We start from the raw sequence: 23,677 nt of genomic DNA, 5'->3' as shown, positions 1-23,677 counted from the left end.
GAATCTTGGAATATGTCCTTAGCTGGAATATGACTGTTATAAGCAAAAAGACTCATCATTATTAATTTTGTTTGCTGTTACTCATGCCTTACATTTAGGTAGCTAGGGTTAAGTTTTCTGTGGTCAGTTTCATTAGACTTCTAGTCAGTCAGGTGGCAGAGTGTGGCTTTGCTCTGGTTTAAAATAGGCTTGCAAGTACACTTTATATGACTTCAGCCACAGAAGCGTCACCTTGCTCTATTTCCCAGAGACTTTCTCTTTTTGTGTCACCTGCTCAGGGGCATAGGCTGCTCCCAAGTTTATGCCACAGGATATCTTACCCAGTATGCTAGCCAAATCAATAGCATGAGTGCGCGCAATTGACCAATTTACCACCGCAATGGGATGGACCAATCTATTCAGTCATATTCTCAGCGTTTGACATTCCAAGGAAAAATACTCTGTGAATGTTTCCCTATATTCTCTATTTCAGAGGCTAACTGATGTATTGATAGCAATAACATCTAAGGGAATAGGTAGTAGTTCAGGGGTGTGTATGGATAAATCATTGGGAACATACTGCAGCATTGGTCTGTAATTACTAAAATCACTTACTATGAACAGTGCATCATTAGCAATAATAGAAGGACAGATAGTTCTAATACAGAAACAAGAATGGTAATATGGAACTGCTATACTACTGTTATCATTAGAAATAAGAAAGGCATATGTATTCAATTATCATAATAATACACAAAAAGAAAATTATTCTTATCAATCCTATACCACAATATCTACTTAATTATTGACCAAATAAGCAAAAACAGAGTCATGGTATAGTGCCATGAAATACCTTTCAGAGAGAAACTTTTTTTTTTTTCAGAGAGAAACTTTTTTTTTTTAGAGAGAAACTATTTATGGGTAATGAGTGTGGTAAAAGGTTACCATATTTATCTGCTTTAGCAGTGTTTAATGTAGCAAATTAATAGACAATACTCATGTGTTTAATGTTGTAAAGAATTTAGAAAAGATATGTTAATTGTGCTTTGCACACAGCCAATATTTCATTCCAGAGAGAGCATTTTGTATGTACTGGCTGTGATGTAGAATAAACTAAAAAGGTTAGAAACATTCAGTATACTGACTGTATCTGGTAGATCATATAAAGAGAAACCTTTGCTCATATTTTCAAATATACACATGTGAATATATAACCTTAGATAGCAATTGGTAGAACTTAATATATGTCTGTAGCTTGTATAATAATCTTTTCTGTAGCTTTTCTGCCAGTGAAAATGGTCTTTTTCCTTTCTTTCTTGGACAATGTGAACTAATGGAGGGACTGTTAGTAGGGAGGGTCTATTAATGTCTGTGTATAGTTTCTTGGGTACCCCATAAAATAAAACAAACATATAACATGGAGACCACATGACAAACAAACAAGGAGCTCTAGTAGGTCTTTAGGTCTCCGATCGTCCATTCCAGATCCAGGCTTGAGCTTAACCTGCAAATAAAGCACAAAAAGCACAAAAGCAACGTACGCGGCATCCATCTTGGATTGCCAAAGCATTTTCATTCATTTAGAAATAAGCAACAATTAGCAAAATTAATAAAGCACAAAAAGCACCAAAAGCAGCACTTGTGGCATCCATTTGGATTACCACAGCAGTTTCATTCATTTAGAAATAAGCAACAATTAGCAAAATTATACATGTCACTATCTCGTAAGTAGAACAGGTATAGATCTATTCATTTAAAAATGTAGAAGAGGCATAGATCTATTTTAAAATGTAGAACAGGTATCTGAGATAGCCATGTATATATTAATTACTAGCACCATTAAAAGTATTAATATCTCATAAGTAGAACAGGATCACTATTTCATAAGTAGAAACTCGAACTCTGAAAAAGACAAGAATAAGACACTTTCACATTAATATTAGCAGGTCACATGGCTGGTTCTGGTAGGGGATCCCTCTCTTGTTCCGCAGTTCCTTCCTATAATCTTAGACCATAGTATACAAGCAGCGTGCAGACAGGCTTTAGTTTCTTTTCTATAAAAGTAAGCATATCTTGTTAATTCACATTAAAGCACAATATTAAGTTTCAGCTCAAGTGGGAGTTACTTATTGGAAAGAGGCAATTTTAAAACTTCTTACCCAGTATTTTAGTTTCAACTCCAGTGGGAGTCACTCATCAGAAAAAGACATTTTGAAATCCTTAAACAATATTATATAGGTACATCTATTTCTCAAACATACTATAGTCACAATAGAAGCTACATCTTTAAATCTTACTTATTGCAGAGAGACATTATTAAATCTTACACATTCAAAAGAACAATAGAAGCTACATTTTAAATCCTTAGAAACTATTTACAGTGTTACAAAAGGTTTATTGCAAAAACTTTTTCTATATTCCTGTCCAACCTATTCTAAAAATCAACCACCTGGATCCCACTGCCATATGCAGAGTGGGTCATGCTGTGGAGAAGTCCAGTCCAGGCTGGATGTGTCTCCTCATGTTTATAGGAATTAAATTTCAAGGAGGCCTGAGAATATGTCAGTGTCTGGTACCATAGGACCTGCAGTTATAGGTTTCTGCTTATCTGGGGGCAGGTTTCTCTTGTTATTGTTAGCTATCTGCAATATCTGCAAGGCTCTTGCAGTAAGGGTACTAGTGGGTTTATTTTCCCAATATGAAATATTCTCACCATGAGATCTTAAAATGTCACATGCATGCTGGCGGTTTTCAGTAGCTACATACTGAGGAGCTGATTCTCTTATTAGAGGTCCCTTCTATGGGAGCTTAGATCAGAATGCAGCCCAGGTGGTGCATCTGTGTGTTGAAGAGCTGAATCATGAGCATTTAAATTAGACTGCAGAGCAGGTTGTGTTCCTATGCACTGGGGTTTTGGATGCTGTGAGGGGGCCTGGGAACTAATGGTTCTAGTTGAACCTCCTGCTATGGGTGTGGACTGTGATACTGTTACCATGGCTGAGACAGGCATGGCTGTAGCTGTGTTTGGGTCTGGAGGGGCACATGGGAGACCCGTAATGGTTGAGACCTGCATACGAGCATCCTGTAATTTTTGTCTTAAGGTTTCTATCTCCTTGTGACAGTGTACATGAACAATATTCTCATCTATATGTGGCATTTGCAGTATTAATTCTCTGATTAAATGCTTCAAGTCTGGAACCTGGCTGGCCTGCATTTCTAAAGCTAAAATATGGGCTTTCATTTTACTCTCCTGAGCTTGATGTTGCGCTATCTGCTGTTTGGAATAGTTTAATTGATAATTTAAGCAATTAGCCATTGTGATCAAAAAATCCTTTTCTGTGTCTACCTGCATGCATTCTCTCTCTTTGGTTAGTAACTTCTCATTCAATTCTGCATGTTCTTTTAAGGCTTTCTTATAAATGGTCCACATTAACCAGAGACAGGCAGAATTCCTCTTGCTCCCTGACTTAATTGAATATGTCACATTTTGTTTTAATATCAGAGGGGATGGAAATATCATCAGTTACTTTATGGGTCCAAGGATTAGGGCCAGAGGATTCTACGCATTGCTTAGGCAAAGTGGGGTTATCTATGTCCTCCTCAAAAGAAACTGCAAAACTGGTTTTTATTTTATGCCAGAGCATGCCTAAAATTTTTGTTATACAGTACATAAGCGCAATAAGCGTGTAAGTACTTAGATATTGCCATACTGGCAAAGCCCAAATATCCATCCAGCATAACATTTTGAATACCTGAAAACCTTATCAATTTATCAATTGGAAGTTTAATTAATGAAACCTGATACTCAGGTCTCTATAAAGCAGCAAAATACAAAAATATAATTTAAGAATACCGCTACCTCACTCGCACAGTATTGCAGCAAAATACAAAAATATAATTTAAGAACACCGTTACTTCACTCGTACAGTATATCTGCCCACGTTCTGCACCAATAAAAATGTTACAAGAAATTATTTATCTTGGGGGAAAGAGCTCTAGAGCACTCGCTACTGTTTATAATTTAAGAGCAGGCGCTGTATTTATAAGTTTTAGGATATTAATTTCTCCACCAATCACCAAAGGTGATAATTGCAATAAATTAAATAAATTAAGTATATATAAAAGATACCATATACTCAGAACACAAAGAGATCGTATTTTTAGCTTCAAAAAGGTTGATTTAATATACAAATGCACACGAGAGGTAGGTTTTTTTAAAGATCTTTACAGATAATCTGTGCTTAAGTAAAGTAGCAGGTCTAGATCAAATGTTATGTTACTTACAAGTCCTTGTTACATAGTATGAACAGCATGAGGTAAGCACATGTTTGCAGAAGAGATCCTCATAGCAGACAGGTGGCTACAGGTCCCAGGAAGAGAAGAATCTGTGTTGCAGTTGAAGGGAAGCATCATCTGCTTGTCTGGAACAGCTTCTATCTTTTATATTCTTGCAAGCTGCAGGAAGACATGCCATGTGTATCTCTGTCTTGGTTTCCTGGTTTGCACACGACCCTTGGGCATTTGCAAAGCATTGTGGTATCTTGGTCTCATAAGTAATGCCATACTGGGAAAAGACCAAGGGTCCATCGAGCCCAGCATCCTGTCCACGACAGCGGCCAATCCAGGCCAAGGGCACCTGGCAAGCTTCCCAAACGTACAACATTCTATACATGTTATTCCTGGAATTTTGGAGTTTTCCAAGTCCGTTTAGTAGCGGTTTATGGACTTGTCCTTTAGGAAACCGTCCAACCCCTTTTTAAACTCTGCTAAGCTAACCGCCTTCACCACTTTCTCCGGCAACGAATTCCAGAGTTTAATTACACGTTGGGTGAAGAAAAATTTTCTCCGATTTGTTTTAAATTTACTACACTGTAGTTTCATCGCATGCCCCCTAGTCCTAGTATTTTTGGAAAGCGTGAACAGACGCTTCACATCCACCTGTTCCACTCCACTCATTATTTTATATACCTCTATCATGTCTCCCCTCAGCCGTCTCTTCTCCAAGCTGTATAGCCCTAGCCTCCTTAGTCTTTCTTCATAGGGAAGTCGTCCCATCCCCGCTATCATTTTAGTCGCCCTTCGCTGCACCTTTTCCAATTCTACTATATCTTTCTTGAGATGCGGCGACCAGAATTGAACACAATACTCAAGGTGCGGTCGCACCATGGAGCGATACAACGGCATTATAACATCCTCACACCTGTTTTCCATACCTTTCCTGATAATACCCAACATTCTATTCGCTTTCTTAGCCGCAGCAGTACACTGAGCAGAAGGTTTCAGTGTGTTATCGACGACGACACCCAGATCCCTTTCTTGGTCTGTAACTCCTAACGTGGAACCTTGCATGACGTAGCTATAATTCAGGTTCTTTTTTCCCACATGCATCACCTTGCACTTGCTCACATTAAACATCATCTGCCATTTAGCCGCCCAGTCTCCCAGTCTCGTAAGGTCCTCTTGTAATTTTTCACAATCCTGTCGCAATTTAACGACTTTAAATAACTTTGTGTCATCAGCAAATTTAATTACCTCGCTAGTTACTCCCATCTCTAAATCATTTATAAATATATTAAAAAGCAGCGGTCCTAGCACGGACCCCTGAGGAACCCCACTAACTACCCTTCTCCATTGTGAATACTGCCCATTTAACCTCACTCTCTGTTTCCTATCCTTCAACCAGTTTTTAATCCACAATAGGACATTTCCTCCTATCCCATGACCCTCCAATTTCCTCTGTAGCCTTTCATGAGGTACCTTGTCAAACGCCTTTTGAAAATCCAGATACACAATATCAACCGACTCCCCTTTGTCCACATGTTTGTTCACTCCTTCAAAGAATTGAAGTAAATTGGTCAGGCAAGATTTCCCCACACAAAAGCCATGCTGACTTGGTCTCAGTAATCCATGTCCTCGGATGTGCTCTGTAATTTTGTTTTTGATAATAGCCTTATGACATCACAAGACTTGCTGTCTGGATTTTGCTGACAAATTGTTTATTGTAGTGCAGGGTTTTCCCTGCTTGAATTTCTGTGATAAGATTTGTCTGGGGCAGCCAGCAGGTGTCTTTTGTCTTTAGTAGCTGTATTTCATACCTTTCCCACCTGCTTGTCTCCTTGCCTCTACTGGTTACCTTTGATGTTTGTTGTGTTGATCAGAGGAAGAGAGTCAATTTAACCTTGAGGCAGTCTCTTACTTGAGAAGTCTTTTGTTAAAGAGGGAGGGAAAGGGGGAGGTGAGGTCCTTGCAGCAGTGCCTTTGTCTTTTAAATGTCTTTTAAACGTTCCCCAAAGGGAGAGGGAAGAGGGCTTTTGGAAGGAAAGCCAGTCCTGCTGCAGTGTCAAATATATATTTTTAAAAGCTGCACTAATATATTGGTGTGTATATATATGTATCTGATCCAACACAACATCATGCTACACATTTAATTCTGATGATTGGCTTATACCATAACACTATCAGTGTTTGTTCCCTGTTTCAGTGGCTGCTTGCAGCTTTCAGTTCTGTCCCTTGTCTGTCTGAGAGTCTTAGTCTAGTATTCTGCCTAGCCTCCCTGTGTGTTCTAGTCCCTGTGTGTATCCTGCTGGTATCCAGTTCCGGCCCTGTCTGGTAAGTCCTGCCAGTCACCTGCACTCAGGGGCTCAACTCCTGAGGAACGGTGGTCAAGCGCAGGTGAAGTCTAGCTGGCCCTGTCAGTGTTCTGCCTTGTCCCTGTGTGGGGTGGTTTTGCCTGCCACTGCCGCTCCTCAGCAGTGGCCCAAGGGCTCACAAACCCAGTTCCTGCCTGGAAAACATGACAGCGGGATCACCCACATTTATTTTTCTGTGCTCCTTTCTTTGTATTACCAAAGAGGTTTGATAACAGGAGACAGCATGAGCCTATCTGGCCCATTATGTGGGCTGAAGCCAGTAGGCAGAGCTTGTTGCCCTTTCAATTTCATTGTTTTGGGTGTACCAAGATGGCGGCGGCTACATTGGGGAGAATTAAAAACTCTTTGGGTGGAGACCGGCTTCAGCCTTATGACATCATGCCGTCTCCTGTTATCAAACTTCCTTGGTATCTACTGAGCATATGTGGTTTTTTCTCAGGATAAAGCGATAAAAGCAGCCCAGCTGCATTTGGAACTCCTTGATCCCTTCCTTGCATCACCATCTTGTATTCAGCTTGACAATACACTGCCTTGTACTCACTCAAGTTGTGAATGGGAGATCACCAGATAAGAAAATGAAGTGCTGGGCCGATGCTGAAAACTCCTGTGCTGTAGGGAACAGCACCTACCTTATACTGCAGGAACAGTAAAGAAAAACAGAGCTCCAGTGCTTGAAGCTAATGGCATTCAAATTATATGCGCGGTGTAATTGTACTAACTGAATCCAAAGTAGCTGGCATGGACGCACATTTTTTTTTTTGCCCCGAACAACGCAATTTTCCTGCACATGTGTGTGCACCACATAAGTGCACTGTAAAGGGCGGAAATACTGCTGAAAAAGTGCTGTAAAATCCTGAGGCTTTTTAACGACCTGTCTGTAGTTCTGTGCAGGTCTTTTTGTCATTGTGTTTCATTGCTTCAGCATTGTGTGTGTGTGACTGCACCTTATTTGTCCGTGTTAGTTAAGTGTTGATCTTTTTTTCGGGGGGGGGGGGGGGGGGAAGAGGTGAGTGTAAGATGCATCTATGTTCAGTGATATGTGTTTTTAGCATGTTATTGGTTTTCTAACCTTTTTTTTTCCTCTTTAGGCTTTTGTTTTTGCTTGTTTGCTTTGGCATTTGTTCCTCCAATAGCCTTTGGTTTTTCTATTGTATAAAGGTAAGCGTAAAGGGTGGCCAAAAAAAATGCTTGTATGGTTTTGGTGATATGTGTGCTTTTACTGAAAGTGTTAGGAGCCAAATTTTTTTTTAATTATTGTGGGTGCTAAACCCAATAGAAATGACCTCTCCCTGGATAAAATCAAGGACTTTGTTCAATATTGGGGATGCTCAAGCACCCAAAGCTGGCTCCTGTAGCCCTGTTTCTTTCTTTCTCTGAAACAGGGTTTTTTTTAATAGCTTGCTAGCTCACTAGCTTGCTTGGTTTCATTGGCAAGGTAAGTAGAAATATGCACGATTGTTTGGAATATGTTTGTTTTTTGTTACATTTGTACCCCGCGCTTTCCCACTCATGGCAGGCTCAATGCGGCTTACATGGGGCAATGGAGGGTTAAGTGACTTGCCCAGAGTCACAAGGAGCTGCCTGTGCCTGAAGTGGGAATCAAACTCAGCTCCTCAGTTCCCCAGGACCAAAGTCCACCACCCTAACCACTAGGCCACTCCTCCACTGTTGCTACTATTTGAGATTCTACATGGAATGTTGCTATTCCACTAGCAACATTCCATGTAGAAGTGGGCCTTCAAGAAAGAGACAATGGCAGTCCTTTATTGTCTCTTTCTTGAAGGCCCAGTGTTGCTTTTTCTTGTTTATATTGTATGCTGTATTACCCTCTCTTTTGTGATTACTTAATGAAATAAGCGGCACATTTCAAATAGAGGTCCCAAAATGGGCTTAAAAAATTGCAGATGGGATGCATAGCATGCACCTGGAGTACATTTCAAATGCACAAGATTGACAAATGAGAAGGGTGCATTCTAACCCTGCATCCAGTGTTCAGGCATCTACTTAGCCATACCCTTAACTCCCTCGGAGACTAAGTGCATCAATGCTGCTACATTATAAAGACAAATGTCCAGGAGATTGAGACCCCCTGAGATTTATCTAGGACCAATTTAACAAAGGCTATTCTCGCTCCCCACTTACTCTATACAAAGGATCTAATGATGCTCTGAAAAATCCTTTCGTATCTGCAGGTAATCCAGATTGGGATAGTTTGTAACAGATATAGTAATTTAGGTAGCAAAACCATCTTGACTAGAGCAACTCTACCAAACAAGGACAGAGGGGAGGTCCTTCCAAACATGACAAAGCTGCTTGATTTTGTTTATGTGATCTAATATGTTGCACTTGTACATAACTTGAGGATTTGTACTGAGAAAGATGCCTAAGCACCTCATAGGCTTTATTACCGGGGGGATGGACAAAGATGCATGCCATGGCTCGATTGTAGAGCCTCTCAATGGTAGAAGTTCAGATTTATCGCAATTAACCCTAGGCCCAGAGATCTGCCCAAAATCCAGAATTATTTCTGTAACCCAAGGGGTTAAAATTTATAAATATGTTCTTACCTGTGGCGTTGGTGGAGGATGGAGAGGCAGGGCAGACTGTTTGAAGGGGACTGCGGGAGGCGTGTGCCAGGTTTAAAGGGAGAAGTTTCAGGCTACAAGAGTCTTAAGGTATAAAGATTTACATTACTTCAACATGCTGCCTGTATATATATATTTAAAAAGTGTGAATTTTGGTTTAAAAACGCTGTGGTTGTGTGCTGTGGGGATTTAGAATGTGAAGGCTCGTGGCAAGTGCTCGAGCCTGGGACAGTGATGTCAGTACGTTCTAAAAGTTACGGTTGGTAGTTGGGAGGTGAATGTTAAGCTGGTCAGACGTGTGTTAAAGGTCTGAGAGCAGCTGTTCGGAAATAAGTTCATTTTCAGACATATTGAGTGTTCATTAAGGGTACTGGTGTTAGAGAAAAGTGTGATTGATGTTAGCTGTACCATTTTAAAAGCCTTCCGTGTCTATACAGGCTTATAGCGTGTGACAAGTGTGACTGAGAGCTGTGGCTCAGGGCTGGTAACTAAGTAGCACAGCTCTGGTATGTATTACAATGCTGTAATTGGCTTAACGTTTTAGGGATTAAGCTAAATTATGCTACAAACTGAGAGGGCATATTTTTGGTTAATGTGCCTGAAGAATTTCTAAAAGTATTACTATTGAGCCTGATTAGCTTTGTGATGTGATTTTAAAAGAAAATACCTCTCTGAAGGCTGTGTATGGGGTTGTCCCTATTAATTGCAGGGATTTAGAATTCTAATTTTGGGAAATAAAAGAAATTTATATCTCATATTTTCTAACAAAATATTTTGTGGGAGGGATAGCGTAGGGAGTAATAATTATCTGTTTTTTTTTATTGGGATGAGCTAGAGAGGGAAGTAATGAACTCTGGTACATTAAATTTTTAAGGTTACAGTATTAGGTAGATTTTAGGGTCTTCCTTCCCTTTCTGTTATTAAAGTTCAGTGTAGTAGGTTCCTGATCGGGGGGTTCCAGTGATCTTCAAGCAAGAATATGGTACCCAACGTTGAAAGAGAAAAAGAAGAAAGAGTCAAGAAAGTTAGAAAATAAAGTATCCTTTAACGCCATCTATAAGCTGGGGAGAAACTACAAAAGGACATTAGTTGCAGAAGTGTAGAATCATATACATTTTATACTTACCTTGCGCTATGAGAAGAAGAACCTGAAAGAGAGAAAAAAAACCAAAGAATCAATTCTTGACAGCTGACATATCCTGAATGGTTACTTTTTGTTATTGCATGCATGTTTAAGGTATAAATGGAAGAAATACTTATCTGATGTTAGTGGCATACTTTAGCCGGGTGAGTGAACCTATGGGAAAAAAACAAAGATACAAATGTCAATAGCTACTGTTGATAAAACTTGTAAAAGTCAATAAGCAATAGAAACAAAGTTGCCCTAGAAAATTTAAACATATAAATTTAAGTGTAACGATTTTGTTGTGTAAAGAACAATTTGTGAATTTTTTACCATCCGCTAGTGAGCGAGTTATAAATACTGAATTGCTGAGTTTAAAACAAATGTTTTAAATAAAGTAACTTTTAATCAATTCTACTTTTCACTAGTTTTTTTTGTACCTCCTCTCCGCTCCTGGTGTGTTTGTGCCACTCGGTCCAGACTACATTGGAAACCTGAATCTGAACACCTGGTAACCTAGGAGTGGGGGAGGGGAGGGGATTACAAAAATGGCATAGTCGGCAGGATTCAGCCTCACTTTGTTTATTTATTGAAACAAAGTGAATCTGGGGAAGTGTATGTATATATATATATATAATATATATATGTGTGTGTGTGTGTGTGTGTGTGTGTGAGAAAAATGTTATTGCAATATTTACCTTGCTTATTTTATATTGGTTTGTAAAGATTATTGTTCATTTTACTGTGAACCAATTTTGGTGAGCATTATTCTGAAAGAGTTGATTTTGGAGAAAGGAAAAAGCAGTTGAGAAAGAAGGATGTGCTGAGAGAGTGTCTGAGGTGGAGAGTATGAAAGAGCAGTTTGAAAGTACTTAAAAGAAAATTTGTAAGTTAAGCAGAGTAGTTGTGACTTTTGCTAAGTGTAATTAGTTACACTGGTGAATGGTGGTAGTTCTAAAGGGAGTTTATAAAGAGTTGGTAAAGGTGAATGTGTAGGAGTGAATTTTGGGATAACATAATTTATGAAAAGGAATTCTCTGTATTGAGAAGCGGCTGGAGTGCAATAGCGAGTGGATGTGTGTGGCAGTGGCTCCTGTCCCTAAAATCGAGTGTAGTACCGGAAGACTGGAGGGTAGCCAATGTTACTCCGATTTTTAAGAAGGGTTCCAGAGGAGATCCGGGAAATTATAGACCGGTGAGTCTGACGTCGGTGCCGGGCAAGATGGTGGAGGCTATTATTAGGAATAAAATTGCAGAGCATATACAAAAACATGGACTGATGAGACAAAGTCAGCACGGATTTAGTGAAGGGAAGTCTTGCCTCACCAATCTAATGCATTTTTTTGAGGGGGTAAGCAAACATGTGGACAATGGGGAGCCGGTTGACATTGTATATCTGGATTTTCAGAAGGCGTTTGACAAAGTGCCGCACGAAAGACTCCTGAAGAAATTGCAGAGTCATGGAATCGGAGGTAGGGTACTATTATGGATTAAGAACTGGTTGAAAGATAGGAAGCAGAGAGTAGGATTGCGTGGCCAGTATTCTCAGTGGAGGAGGGTAGTTAGTGGGGTCCCGCAGGGGTCTGTGCTGGGTCCGTTGCTTTTTAATGTATTTATAAATGACCTAGAGATGGGAATAACTAGTGAGGTAATTAAATTCGCCGATGACACAAAATTATTCAGGGTCGTCAAGTCGCAGGAGGAATGTGAACGATTACAGGAGGACCTTGCGAGACTGGGAGAATGGGCGTGCAAGTGGCAGATGAAGTTCAATGTTGACAAGTGCAAAGTGATGCATGTGGGTAAGAGGAACCCGAATTATAGCTACGTCTTGCAAGGTTCCGCGTTAGGAGTTACGGATCAAGAAAGGGATCTGGGTGTCGTCGTCGATGATACGCTGAAACCTTCTGCTCAGTGTGCTGCTGCGGCTAGGAAAGCGAATAGAATGTTGGGTGTTATTAGGAAGGGTATGGAGTCCAGGTGTGCGGATGTTATAATGCCGTTGTATCGCTCCATGGTGCGACCGCACCTGGAGTATTGTGTCCAGTACTGGTCTCCGTATCTCAAAAAAGATATAGTAGAATTGGAAAAGGTACAGCGAAGGGCGACGAAAATGATAGTGGGGATGGGACGACTTTCCTATGAAGAGAGGCTGAGAAGGCTAGGGCTTTTCAGCTTGGAGAAGAGACGGCTGAGGGGAGATATGATAGAAGTGTATAAAATAATGAGTGGAATGGATCGGGTGGATGTGAAGCGACTGTTCACGCTATCCAAAAATACTAGGACTAGAGGGCATGAGTTGAAGCTACAGTGTGGTAAATTTAAAACGAATCGGAGAAAATTTTTCTTCACCCAACATGTAATTAGACTCTGGAATTCGTTGCCGGAGAACGTGGTACGGGCGGTTAGCTTGACTGAGTTTAAAAAGGGGTTAGATAGATTCCTAAAGGACAAGTCCATAGACCGCTATTAAATGGACTTGGAAAAATTCCGCATTTTTAGGTATAACTTGTCTGGAATGTTTTTACGTTTGGGGAGCGTGCCAGGTGCCCTTGACCTGGATTGGCCACTGTCGGTGACAGGATGCTGGGCTAGATGGACCTTTGGTCTTTCCCAGTATGGCACTACTTATGTACTTATGTACTTAGAGCTCTATTTGAAAGTTTAAGGATTCAAATATAGTACAAATGTGATTGAGAGTATAAGAGACTGATGACTGAGGCTAATGACTGGTGATTGGGAGAGAGTGGGTGCTTAAGTGGGACATTAGCTAGGTGAGTCTGGTTTTAAAAGTGAATGTGTGAGGGGAGGGGAATGGAATACTGAGAGAGCAAAATTTTAAGGAGAAAGGATGCTAATTATGACAGAATGAATGAGCTACCAACCAGCTTCTGAGAGCATAGGGTGCTTAAGTAAAGATAGTGTTTGTATGGTAGGGGAATTTTATTAAATTTATTTCAAATAGTTAGAGTGCCCCAGTGTTTTGTTAAAGTCCTTACCACAGGAAGGTGAAAGTTAACAGAGAGTAAGGAGAGAGGGTTTTGCCTTCAATTATTTTTATCAAGAGAAAGGTGTAAGGAGAAGAGGAGAGAGGAGTTGGAGCTTCTGTACAGCAGCTGGGAGAAGAGAGTGGCGTTGGAGTGCACTTACAGCTGCGGAGACACTGGGCCCCCACGCAAGAAAGAGAATGTCAACCGGAAACAAAATACTCAGCTAAGTGGGTGATCTAAATAAATAGATGAACATAAAAACAGGAAACACTTACCTGAGACCCAGTGAAGAAGGATTCATGGTTCTGTATATTATAACCTGCAAAATAAAAATTGAACACAAAGAATCAAATTCTTTGGAAAAGAGAAGAACTGTTTTATCTTAATAGGAAAGAGGTGTTAATAAGTATTATAATAGAAGAATACGTATCTGATACTGGGGCATAGCTTCTGTTGCGGGTGGGTTACTCTGTCTGGAAACAAGGGAAGAGAAAGTACAAGGGTTTACTATTGGTAACCAAACTTGCAAAATAGAAACATAATTACTTTGTATCACACTTAAATGTTTTATAATTTAATGTTCTAGAAAAGGATGTAATGGGGTATGCATAGGAGTCTAATTGGAAGTATTATTGATTGTCTTAAATAAAAATGTATGCGTTAAATTTTTATTGTTTTTTTTTTTTTTTTTGTATCCTTCCCTTTCTCCTGAGTCAGGCATTTGTGGTACTCGGCCCTGACTATTTAAGAAAGGAATTTTAGAACATCAGTGAGGTTTGCGAATTCACTCAGGAGAGGGGCAGGGTGACAAAAATGGCATAGTCGGCAGGATAGGACCTTCACTTTATAAATAAAGTGAAATTGGGAACGTAGGAATATATATGGGAATATATTGAGGAAGATATTTGCTGTTTCATGTGTTTAAGAATTGTGGAATACTCTATGTAAAGGCAATTGTTCTTCCCTGTGGAAAAAGTTAATATCAAATTTTGATTGCAAGTGCAACTGTTGTGCGGAGAGGGGGGATTTTAGTTTCCTTATTGAGACTTGCACATCAGGCGACAGAGAAGAACATGGAGGAATTGCAGCAGCAAATAGAGTTATTACAGCGAGGTCGGAGTGAAGCGCCTGAGCATGCTATGTCAGCCGATATAGAAGTACTGGTAACAGCGCTATCTGAAATTACTAAACGGCTGAGAGAAATAGGAAGAAAGCAGGATGAGTTGCTGGAAAGATCAGAGGAGGAAACACTGAAAATCCAACAAAAGAAATCTTGGAATGTTGAGTACAGATGGAATAGAAGCTGGGATGAAAATAAGGGAACATGGAAGCCGAAGAACGGAGAATACAGAGAACCATCTGGGAATCAGTACAGAAAAAAAGAGGAAGATTTTATGAAGAGTGTGAAAATAGATGAGATCTTATTGGAGACCTCAGCAGAAAAAGAGAATTCCTGTTTGCTACCGTTGTGGGCAGTATGGGCATATTAGCCAATATTGCGAAACTGAACTGGAAGTGCAGGAAAACTGCATAGGGCCTCGCGCTCAAGGGGGCCCCGCACAGCGCGCCTGAACTCCGCCCCAACCGCCCAAGTTCCAGTCCCCCTCCCTCTGAATTTTAAAAGTCAACTAAGTTACCTTGTCAGGGTTACGGTGGCAGGTGGCAGCAGTAAAAAGCATACAAGCTGCTCGGCGCTTCAGGAGCCTTCCCTTCCCTTCCCTTCCCTCTCTCAACTCTGGTCCCGTCCTCCCGCCCTTGCGGAAACAGGAAATGAGGGTGGGAGTTGGGACCAGAGCTGAGAGAGAGAAAGAAAGGCTCCTGAAGCGCTGAGCTCACATGCTTTTCACTGCTGCTGCCTGCCACTGTAACCCAACGAGGTAAGATGATTTTTAAAATTCAGAGGGAGGGCGGGAGGCCCCTGGAGCTTGGAGGGAGGCCTCAGAGGGAGGGGGGCCTTGGAGCTGGGAGGGAGGGAGGGGGGCCCTTGGAGCTCAGAGGGAGGGAGGAAAGGGGGCCCTTGGAGCTCAGAGGGAGGGGGGATGGTCCTGGAGCTCGGAGGGAGGGGCCCTGGAGCTCGGAGGGAGGGAGGGATGGTCCTGGAGCTCGGAGGGAGCTCAGAGGGAGGGGTCCCTGGAGCTCGGAGGGGTGGAGCTAGGGTGGGGCGGGTCTAGGATGGGGCCCCATCAAATTGGTCTGCACAGGGCCCCGCACTTGCTAAGACCGGCCCTGTGTACAGCGTGCCAGATTCAACTCTGGCCATCTTGTTGAGCAGACTGGATGGACCGTGCAGGTCTTTATCTGTCGACGTTTGCTATGTTACTATTTTCTCAAAAGGAAGTGATAACTGCATCTGCACTAACTGTGAATAGTCTTCATGTGTGCTTAAGAACTTCTCAGTGTGGTACCTGCAGACGACATTTACTGCACATTAATATTTGTTAAGGAACGGTAGGTTCAAAACCTTACTGTGCTTTAGTAAACAGGCTCCTATGAGAGTTCATGTGACTTGAGTTAATTAGTCATGCTTTGCTCTGACTAGTAATATCTGATCCAAGCTGAGGTTAGAATTGATCTGCCTCTTGTACTGGCAATTGCCACACATGTCCCTTTAAAAAATGTTGCAACTTACAGTTATATTATTGTTGACAGAAAAGGCCCATCCAGTGCTGTGGGTTACTCCAATAGATTACTGATTTAACAAATGTCTTCAGGTATAGAAATTCCACTGGTACTAAATTTAAAAGGCATGTTTAAAATAAAATGCTAATCAATCAGATTATTCAGGCTATGAATCACATCATTCAGGACAACCCGATGCAATTAGCGCACAGTATGCAATCCATGTACCAGGGGTGTAGCCAGACACCCAATTTTGGGGTGGGCCTGGGCCCTAGCTGGGTGGGCAGAACTCCGCCCTGTCCCACAAGTGATTTGGTCTCTCCCTCTCTTGCCTGCATGCCACATGGTCTCTCAAAGATCCCCCTCCCCCACAAATCTTTTAAATAGCAGATTTTCGCCAGCAGTGAGCAAGCAACTAATACACACTGCTCTTGTTGACCCCACAGCCTTCCCACTGATGCAACTTCCTTTTTGCCACATAGACGGGACTACATCAGAGGGAAGCCTGTGGGGCTGGTGCAAGCAGTATGTGTCAATTACTGCTCACTGCTGGTGAAGATCTGCTATTTACAAGGTATGCAGGAGGGACAGTTGTTGGGAGTTTTTGGCTGGTGGGGCCTTGGGATCCCTGCCAGCCGCATCATAGGTGTGTTGCTACTGGGTGGGCCTGGGCCCACCCAGGCCCACCCTTGGTTATGCCACTGCCATGTACCATAAAAGGAGTGCTATTTGAAGGGAAAAGATTAAGGGGTCCTTTTACTAAGCTGCGGTAAACACTAAGAAGCCCTACCGTGAGGCGTGCTCAGGCATCCAGTGGCAGTTTGGAATTGGCATATGCTTCTCACTCACTAAAAAACAGAATGTATTTTTTAGTGCTGGGGGCATGTCTGAGGGCGAAAGTAAGCATATTCTGCGCTAATCAGTTAGCACAGCTGCATCGCTGCATGCTAACTAATTAGTGCGTGGCTAGTGCCTGAACCCTTACTGCCTAGAAAATAGATATTGGTAAGTGCTCATGCCCTAGTGGCCAAGTGCTAATGGGGAAATTAGCATGTGGCCATCAATAGGAATAATGGAAAATGAGGCCATTTTACCGCCACACTAAAAGTGGCCTCAGCATATGGGAAAGACTAGGGTTACCATTTTGTGTCCTCTGAAAAAGAGGACACATGTCACACCCCCTGCCCGCCCCCACCATGCCCACTGCCACGCCCCTTTTGGATCCTCATTCTGCCCCCTTTCCCCTCCCCCGTCACATACTCCCCTCCCCCCATCACATACTCCCCTCTCCTCCCCTTCCTTACCATCTTCCCTGGTGGTCTAGTGATGTCTTCGGGGCAGGAAAGAGCCCTCTCTTTCCTGCCCGGAGCGCTGCCTGCCCTTGCCTACATCCTTCTCGGTCTCAGCTGGGGATTCAAAATAGCCGCTGAGAGTTGAAGCGGCCTCTCAAGACTTCAACTCTCGGTGGCCATTTTGAATCCCCAGCCGAGACCGAGAAGGAGGATGGGCAAGGCAGCGCTCCGGGCAGGAAAGAGGGGGCTCATTCCTGCCCCGAAGACATCACTAGACCACCAGGGAAGATGGTAAGGAAGGGGAGGGGAGTGCCATGGCACCGATGGATCTCGCAACCGCACGCACACTTGTCCAGAAATCCGGACAAACATGCGTGAGGGCAAAACCCGCCGGACGCCCCGGACATGCCCTCAAAAAGAGGACATGTCCGTGGAAATCCGAATGAAAGGTAACCCTAGGAAAGACACAAGCTGGGGATAGCACTGGCCATTTTAGAGCGCTGCTTAGTAAAAAGGTCCCTAAATATTGAACTCTACTGAAAATCTCCTGGATTCATTGGGCCTCAGCATGAATTGCAAAATGGAGAAAACGTAATGCTGTTATGTGAACAACTTTGTAAGAGCCAACCCTTCTCAATCCACTGACGTTACTTGTACTTCAGCCTTACTAAATAGTTTTGCAAATAATGTAGAAACTAATATATATATATATATATATATTTTTTTTTTTTAATTTTGTTCTGCAGGCAATGAGTTTCCCTGGCTTACTGGAAGGCATGAATAGAGAACAAATGGACAGATCCCTGCAGAATATTGTGTGGATAATGGTATGTGATTATGTTATTCTATGCTTGGCCTGTTTGGTTTGGCCTATATCCCTTCCCTACTCCTTCAGCAATAATGTTGTTCATTCGGCAGACTGTGGACTTATGGAATGAGCTAAACTGAGGAAACAAGTACATTTTGCCCAGTAAATTTTTTTGCCCATAGGAAAAAATAAGAGCCCCTTTGCTCTATGGAGTCCTTAACAATTAATCCAGTTAACTACAGAATAGACTCTCTTATCTTCAATATCCCCTAGCCAGCTAGATTTTGTGCTGGAACACAAGGTTTTCTTAGGAGGAGTGTTACAAATGAATGCCTGGTACAAATATAGTATAACCACAGCTTAGTTGGTTTTAGCTTTCTGTTAGAAGGAGAGAGAGGTGATGGTTTATGGTTTATTACACTTGATATACTGCCTTTCAGTCAAAGACAATGACGTGTTTTACAAATAACACAAGAAAAGAAGAAAGGAATGCCAAAGAAATATAGGACAGAGAGTAACGAAAATAGAAAGGGCGGGGAATAAAAGGGAGAGGGGAGGAGGGAAAGGGATGTGACCTCCTGTATTTTATAAAACCAAACTTTTGTACATAATCATTTTTGCTATTTATATGGCACCCTAAAGGGCGCCGTGAAATCCAATGCAAATGGGTGCAATAAATCGCCACTGCAAATATTACAACGTAGGCTGGGGCTTGAGCCTCAATAAAGTAGTGGTTTGCCCAAGATGCAGCTAGTTTCAGCTGCAGAAGTAGGTGAACTTGAGCTTCCTTGATTTCCAACCCATCGCCTACTCTTTCCAGTGAATATCTGGCAAGGAAAACTCAACCCAGCAAAGCACTCTCTAGTAGCAGAACATGTGCTGCTGTTCTGAAAATTTCAGCATAGCAGCAATTACTGTTCTGGGTCTCATCTCAAATACTGTCAAAAAGTGGCATCACTCGATAGATAACCAATAAATTATATAAGGGAAATTCTATGTATATAATAATAATAATAATAATAAAATATATTTATAACTCTTTTATTATCATAAATTTCTAAGCAAGGAACAGAATTACAAATATAATAAATTAGCACCTTACAAACAACGGTAATTCTATAGCTGGGCGTGTAGTTATGTGCATCTTGCATGCATAAACACATCAAGCTTTTAGAATTGCCCCCTATGTGTGATATAAACAGCATTATACCTTATATGAATTTAATTTTGTAATGCATCTTGAACTATAGCAGTCATGCAGATAAGAGCCCCAAATGAATTACATTTAGAATGCAGCAACAAACATAGCACCTGATTTACCAAGGCTGTAGAAAGTACAACTTGATAAATCAGATCCTTAATGTAGTACTTTCATTATTCAACCCTTCTCTCTCTTCACCCCTTCCCCCCCCCCCCCCCCCCAAACCAGGATTCTACTATAAAATTCATAGATTTGATACTTGATGAGTATGTGGGTGATACGGAGAACCCTGTTCAGCTACGAGACCAGTTTCTTGAAATGATGGGAGATCTAGTAATAGCTATACCAGTGATTAAAACTGCCAAATATCACAGAGGTAAGTTCAAACTATAATGTTTGTTGGGGTAGAGCGGTCAACTCTACTACTACTACTACTACTACTACTTACTACTACTACTAATCATTTCTATAGCGCTACTAGACGTATGCAGCGCTGTACACATTATCCCCCATAGTTTCTATATATGGCGACTAAACTTGTGCGCACAAAGCCAATTTGAACTCACAGCTTAATTGATTGAGTCAATCAGTGCCAATGATTGGTTGCTATCAACCAATTATTGGCCTTAATTGGGAGTTCTGCTCACACGTATTCTATAACAATGTGCATATAACTCCTATATGGTGTCATTTCAAAGGGGTGTGTTTAGGGCACATTTCGGGGGTGTTCCTATGATTTACATGTATTTTTATAGAATACACCCGATCTGCCCCTAATTTAGGTGCTGGCATTTACACCTGGTTTCAACAGACATAAATACAGGTGCCTTAAGTTAGGTGTGGATTATGTGCTAGTCTATAAAAATACATGTCACGTGTCACCATGCCGTCAATAATGAGCTGAAAGCACACTAACTTCATAAACATGCAGTCTGGTATCAATTCTTTTTTTTTTTTACTTTATTCCTATTTCCAATTCAAAGTGGAGAAAAAAGACCTCAGCAGTCTCTGCATGGCGATACTGTGCTCAATGTGCTCAAACGCCAGCACTTCTTGGACTCCATTATAATCATTGGTCTCAAAAAAACTCCACTGGTATATCATACACCATATGTGAAATCCTAAATCGTGATATTTTATTGTTCTAACAATAATACTAATAATGGTGTTACTTAGCTTTTAATCTTGCCCAACGGGGCTCTCCGTTTCGCTATAAGATTTAAGCTTCCTCAGGGGGCCAAGTAACTGTTAGCAAATCACGATATCTTACAAAATGGTGTCTCTTGCTTCTAAGACACCGGCAGTGAAAGCTACAGGCTGGAAGCTGACTAGCTGAGCTCCGTGGAACCCTCCCTATTATCGGCAAATTATCTGCTCTTTTCATCGGGAACTTACTTATTTTAGAATATCACATTCCCGTGCCTACCACCCAAAGGGACTCTGGGGCAGGAGGGGAAGGACCTTCAGGATTCACTTCTTTCCCCACTAATATTTAATATTTATGTGTCTCTGTACGGGAAATTGATTAGGAATTTTGGTTTTTCATTCTATGCCTGTGTGGATGACATTCAGCTACTTTTACATCTTGATGGAGATGGTGTTTAATAACAAATGTGTAAGATGTTGATTTACTATGAGTAGATTAGTATGGAATGTCACTAAATCAGCACTTTTATGTTTTGGGGACACAGATGCACTTTAAGGTGAAAGTTGGAATTAAAATGCTACCTCATAGTAAATGGCTGCTGATAAAGCCCAGTCAGTAGTAGCTCAAGGTGAGTTACATTCAGGTACATTGGATATTTCTCTGTCCCAGGAGGGCTCACAATCTAATTTTGTACCTGAGGCAATGGAGGGTTAAGTGACTGACCTGCCCAGGATCACACCTCTAGATGTCAAGACTAGTGCTCTAACCACTAGGTTACTCCTCTACTCCATATGTACACTTGATCTTGATTTATCCTTGCCTTTTTTAGGGCATAAATCGTAGAAGTGTGGCCAGCACTGGTCTAAATTTTCTGAAGTTGTTGTCAAAGCCCCTGAAAGCTCCACTCAGCCTCGATCAGGGCACAGGCCACAGAAGTATCCCAGCACTAGCTTTCCTACCTAATCTCCCCTAAGCCTCTTTGGATCTGATCCTTCTGACTTTGGAAGAGAATAGGATAAACCAGAAACAAGTTGTCAGGTTCTATGTTGGGAATATCTTAAGTTGAAGCTGATGGAAAATATTACAACAGTGGTTCCCAAACCCGGTCCTGAAGGCACCCCAGCCAGTCAGGTTTTTCAGGATACCCACAATAAATATTCTTGAGAGGGATTTGCGTTCCGTGGAGGCAATCTCTCATGAATATTTATTCTGGATATCCTAAAAATCCTGACTGGCTGTGGTGCCTCCAGGACCAGGTTTGGGAACCACTGCATTACAGCCTTACTTGGAATCTGACTTAGGGGCCCGTTTACTAAAATGCACTAAAATTTGCAGTGGGATTTTACCGCATAGTAGTTGGAAATTTTACATGGCTCCTTTTAGGGAAGTTCTCACTATTTTTCTTCCAGATTATGCATTAGTGTTCCCATTAGCACTCAGTATATAAGAATATAAGAATAGCTATCCTGGGTCAGACCAATGGTCCATCTAGCCCAGTATCCTGCTTCCAACAGTGGCCAATCCAGGTCAGAAGTACCTGACAGAAACCCAAATGGTAGCAAGATTTATGATAACGATCACAGGGACAAGCAGTGGCTTCCCCCATGTCTATCTCAATAACAGACTATGGACTTCCTCCATGAACTTGTCCAAACCTTTTTAAAACCTAGATACGCTAACCGATGTTACCACATCCTCCGGCAACAAGTTCCAAAGAGCTTAACTATTCTTTGAGAGAAAAAAAATATATCTTCCTATTTGTTATAAAAGTGTTTTCATGTAATTTCATTGCATGTCCCCTGGTCTTTGTACTTTCTGAAAGAGTGAAAAATCGATTCCCTTTTACCCATTCTACACCACTCGGGATGTTGTAGACCTCAATCATAACCCCCTTCAGCCATTTCTCTTCCAAGCTGAAGAGCCCTAATCTCCCTAGCCTTTCCCACATGGGAGGAGTTCCACTGCCTTTATCATTTTGGTCTGTCTTCTTTGAACCAACCCCCTACCATAGCCCAAATATCACAGTGACAGTCCACCTCCCAAGGACCACAAATTACAGCTCCTCCTGGAACATGGAAAAGCTGGACTCTGAATCTGGTTACTAGGTGTCACCATTATGCTGGATTCAATGACCTAACTGTAAGTTACTGCTTCATTAGACAGACTTGGTTTTACTACACCATTCAGGAAAGTGGTTAATAAAGAAATAATTTCATCTAAAGGGATACAATGTGTATTATATTTATCACAGTGGAATGTTCTCGGTTGTCTGTTAGATGCTGGCTTTCCAGTCTACGTGTTTGAACTTCAACATCGGCCAAGTGCATGGGCAAGCCCTAGACCAGACTACTTGAAAGGAGCAGATCACACTGATGAGATTGGCTTTGTGTTTGGAGGCCCATTCTTGGATAGTGATGTATCAGTACTCGGTAAGGAACAGTGTTTGTTTGTTAAAGGCACCATCCTGTTTCCTAAATTAAAATAAATCTGTGCCCTCTGTGAACTTCATAGTACTTCAAAGTCCACTGAATTCTTGCTGGCTGAGATAACATTTCAGTGTACCAAAAATGATCTGATTATGAAGTGCACAAGATTTTCAGATTAAATAGTTCTCATCTTCAGACTAGAGGTTTATAGTTTATTGCAGGCAGAGCAGAGCAATTTACATGCTATGAAATTAAAAAAAAATGAAAGGAAGTCCATTAATAATAGGAAAGATAAAACAATCACAAAAAAGGAAATAAAAATTAAGACAAGGAGACAGAAAAAAAAAACATTTTATACTGATAATATATTTAGTATTTGTGCTATACAGATTATTGTAATAATAATTTATATTACCATTGTACACTCAAGTTCAGGGTTTTAAACATTGTAAATGCTAGAGACACCGATAGGAATATATGGGCATCTCTAGTGTTTAGCACACGCTTATTTATAACACGTGCTAAAAATGCTAGTACTTCTTTGTAAAAGGACCCCTAAGTAATTAAAATCTTCAGTTACTCAGTTTATCTGTTAAGACTTCCATATTGCAGGAGAGAATGGTTCTGCATGAACTAATTTGATCTTATGCTATGTGAGATCTTTGCAACTGTCACGGCTCCCTTAGGAGTAGTGAGTCCTTGTGCCAAACCCTAGTTTGGCAGCTGAACAATCCTGGCTTACCTGCAGAAGGAGATGAAGAATCGAATTCTGTAACCTCTTCCAGACAACAGAGACAAAAGCAGAAGCCTGGACCAGGCCAAGATCCAGGCAGGTGGCAGGCAAAGCAGAATTCTGA

General features: G+C 41.3%; 1 protein-coding gene across 1 annotated transcript in view; it reads left to right on the top strand.

Moving 5' to 3' along the window:
- LOC115470860 (fatty acyl-CoA hydrolase precursor, medium chain-like) overlaps nucleotides 1–23,677 on the top strand; it is a 105,606-nt gene that overhangs the window by 77,140 nt on the left and 4,789 nt on the right. The window contains exons 9-11 of the mRNA XM_030204448.1: nucleotides 17,985–18,065; nucleotides 19,476–19,623; nucleotides 22,671–22,823. Of these exons, the coding sequence (XP_030060308.1) occupies nucleotides 17,985–18,065; nucleotides 19,476–19,623; nucleotides 22,671–22,823 (382 nt within the window). The remainder of the gene's footprint in view (nucleotides 1–17,984; nucleotides 18,066–19,475; nucleotides 19,624–22,670; nucleotides 22,824–23,677) is intronic.

This window comes from Microcaecilia unicolor, chromosome 5 (genome assembly GCF_901765095.1).
Source record: "Microcaecilia unicolor chromosome 5, aMicUni1.1, whole genome shotgun sequence".
NCBI classification, from domain to species: Eukaryota; Metazoa; Chordata; class Amphibia; order Gymnophiona; family Siphonopidae; genus Microcaecilia; species Microcaecilia unicolor.
The sequence above is the reverse complement of the archived record's forward strand: the minus strand, read 5'-3'. Positions and strand labels throughout refer to the sequence as shown.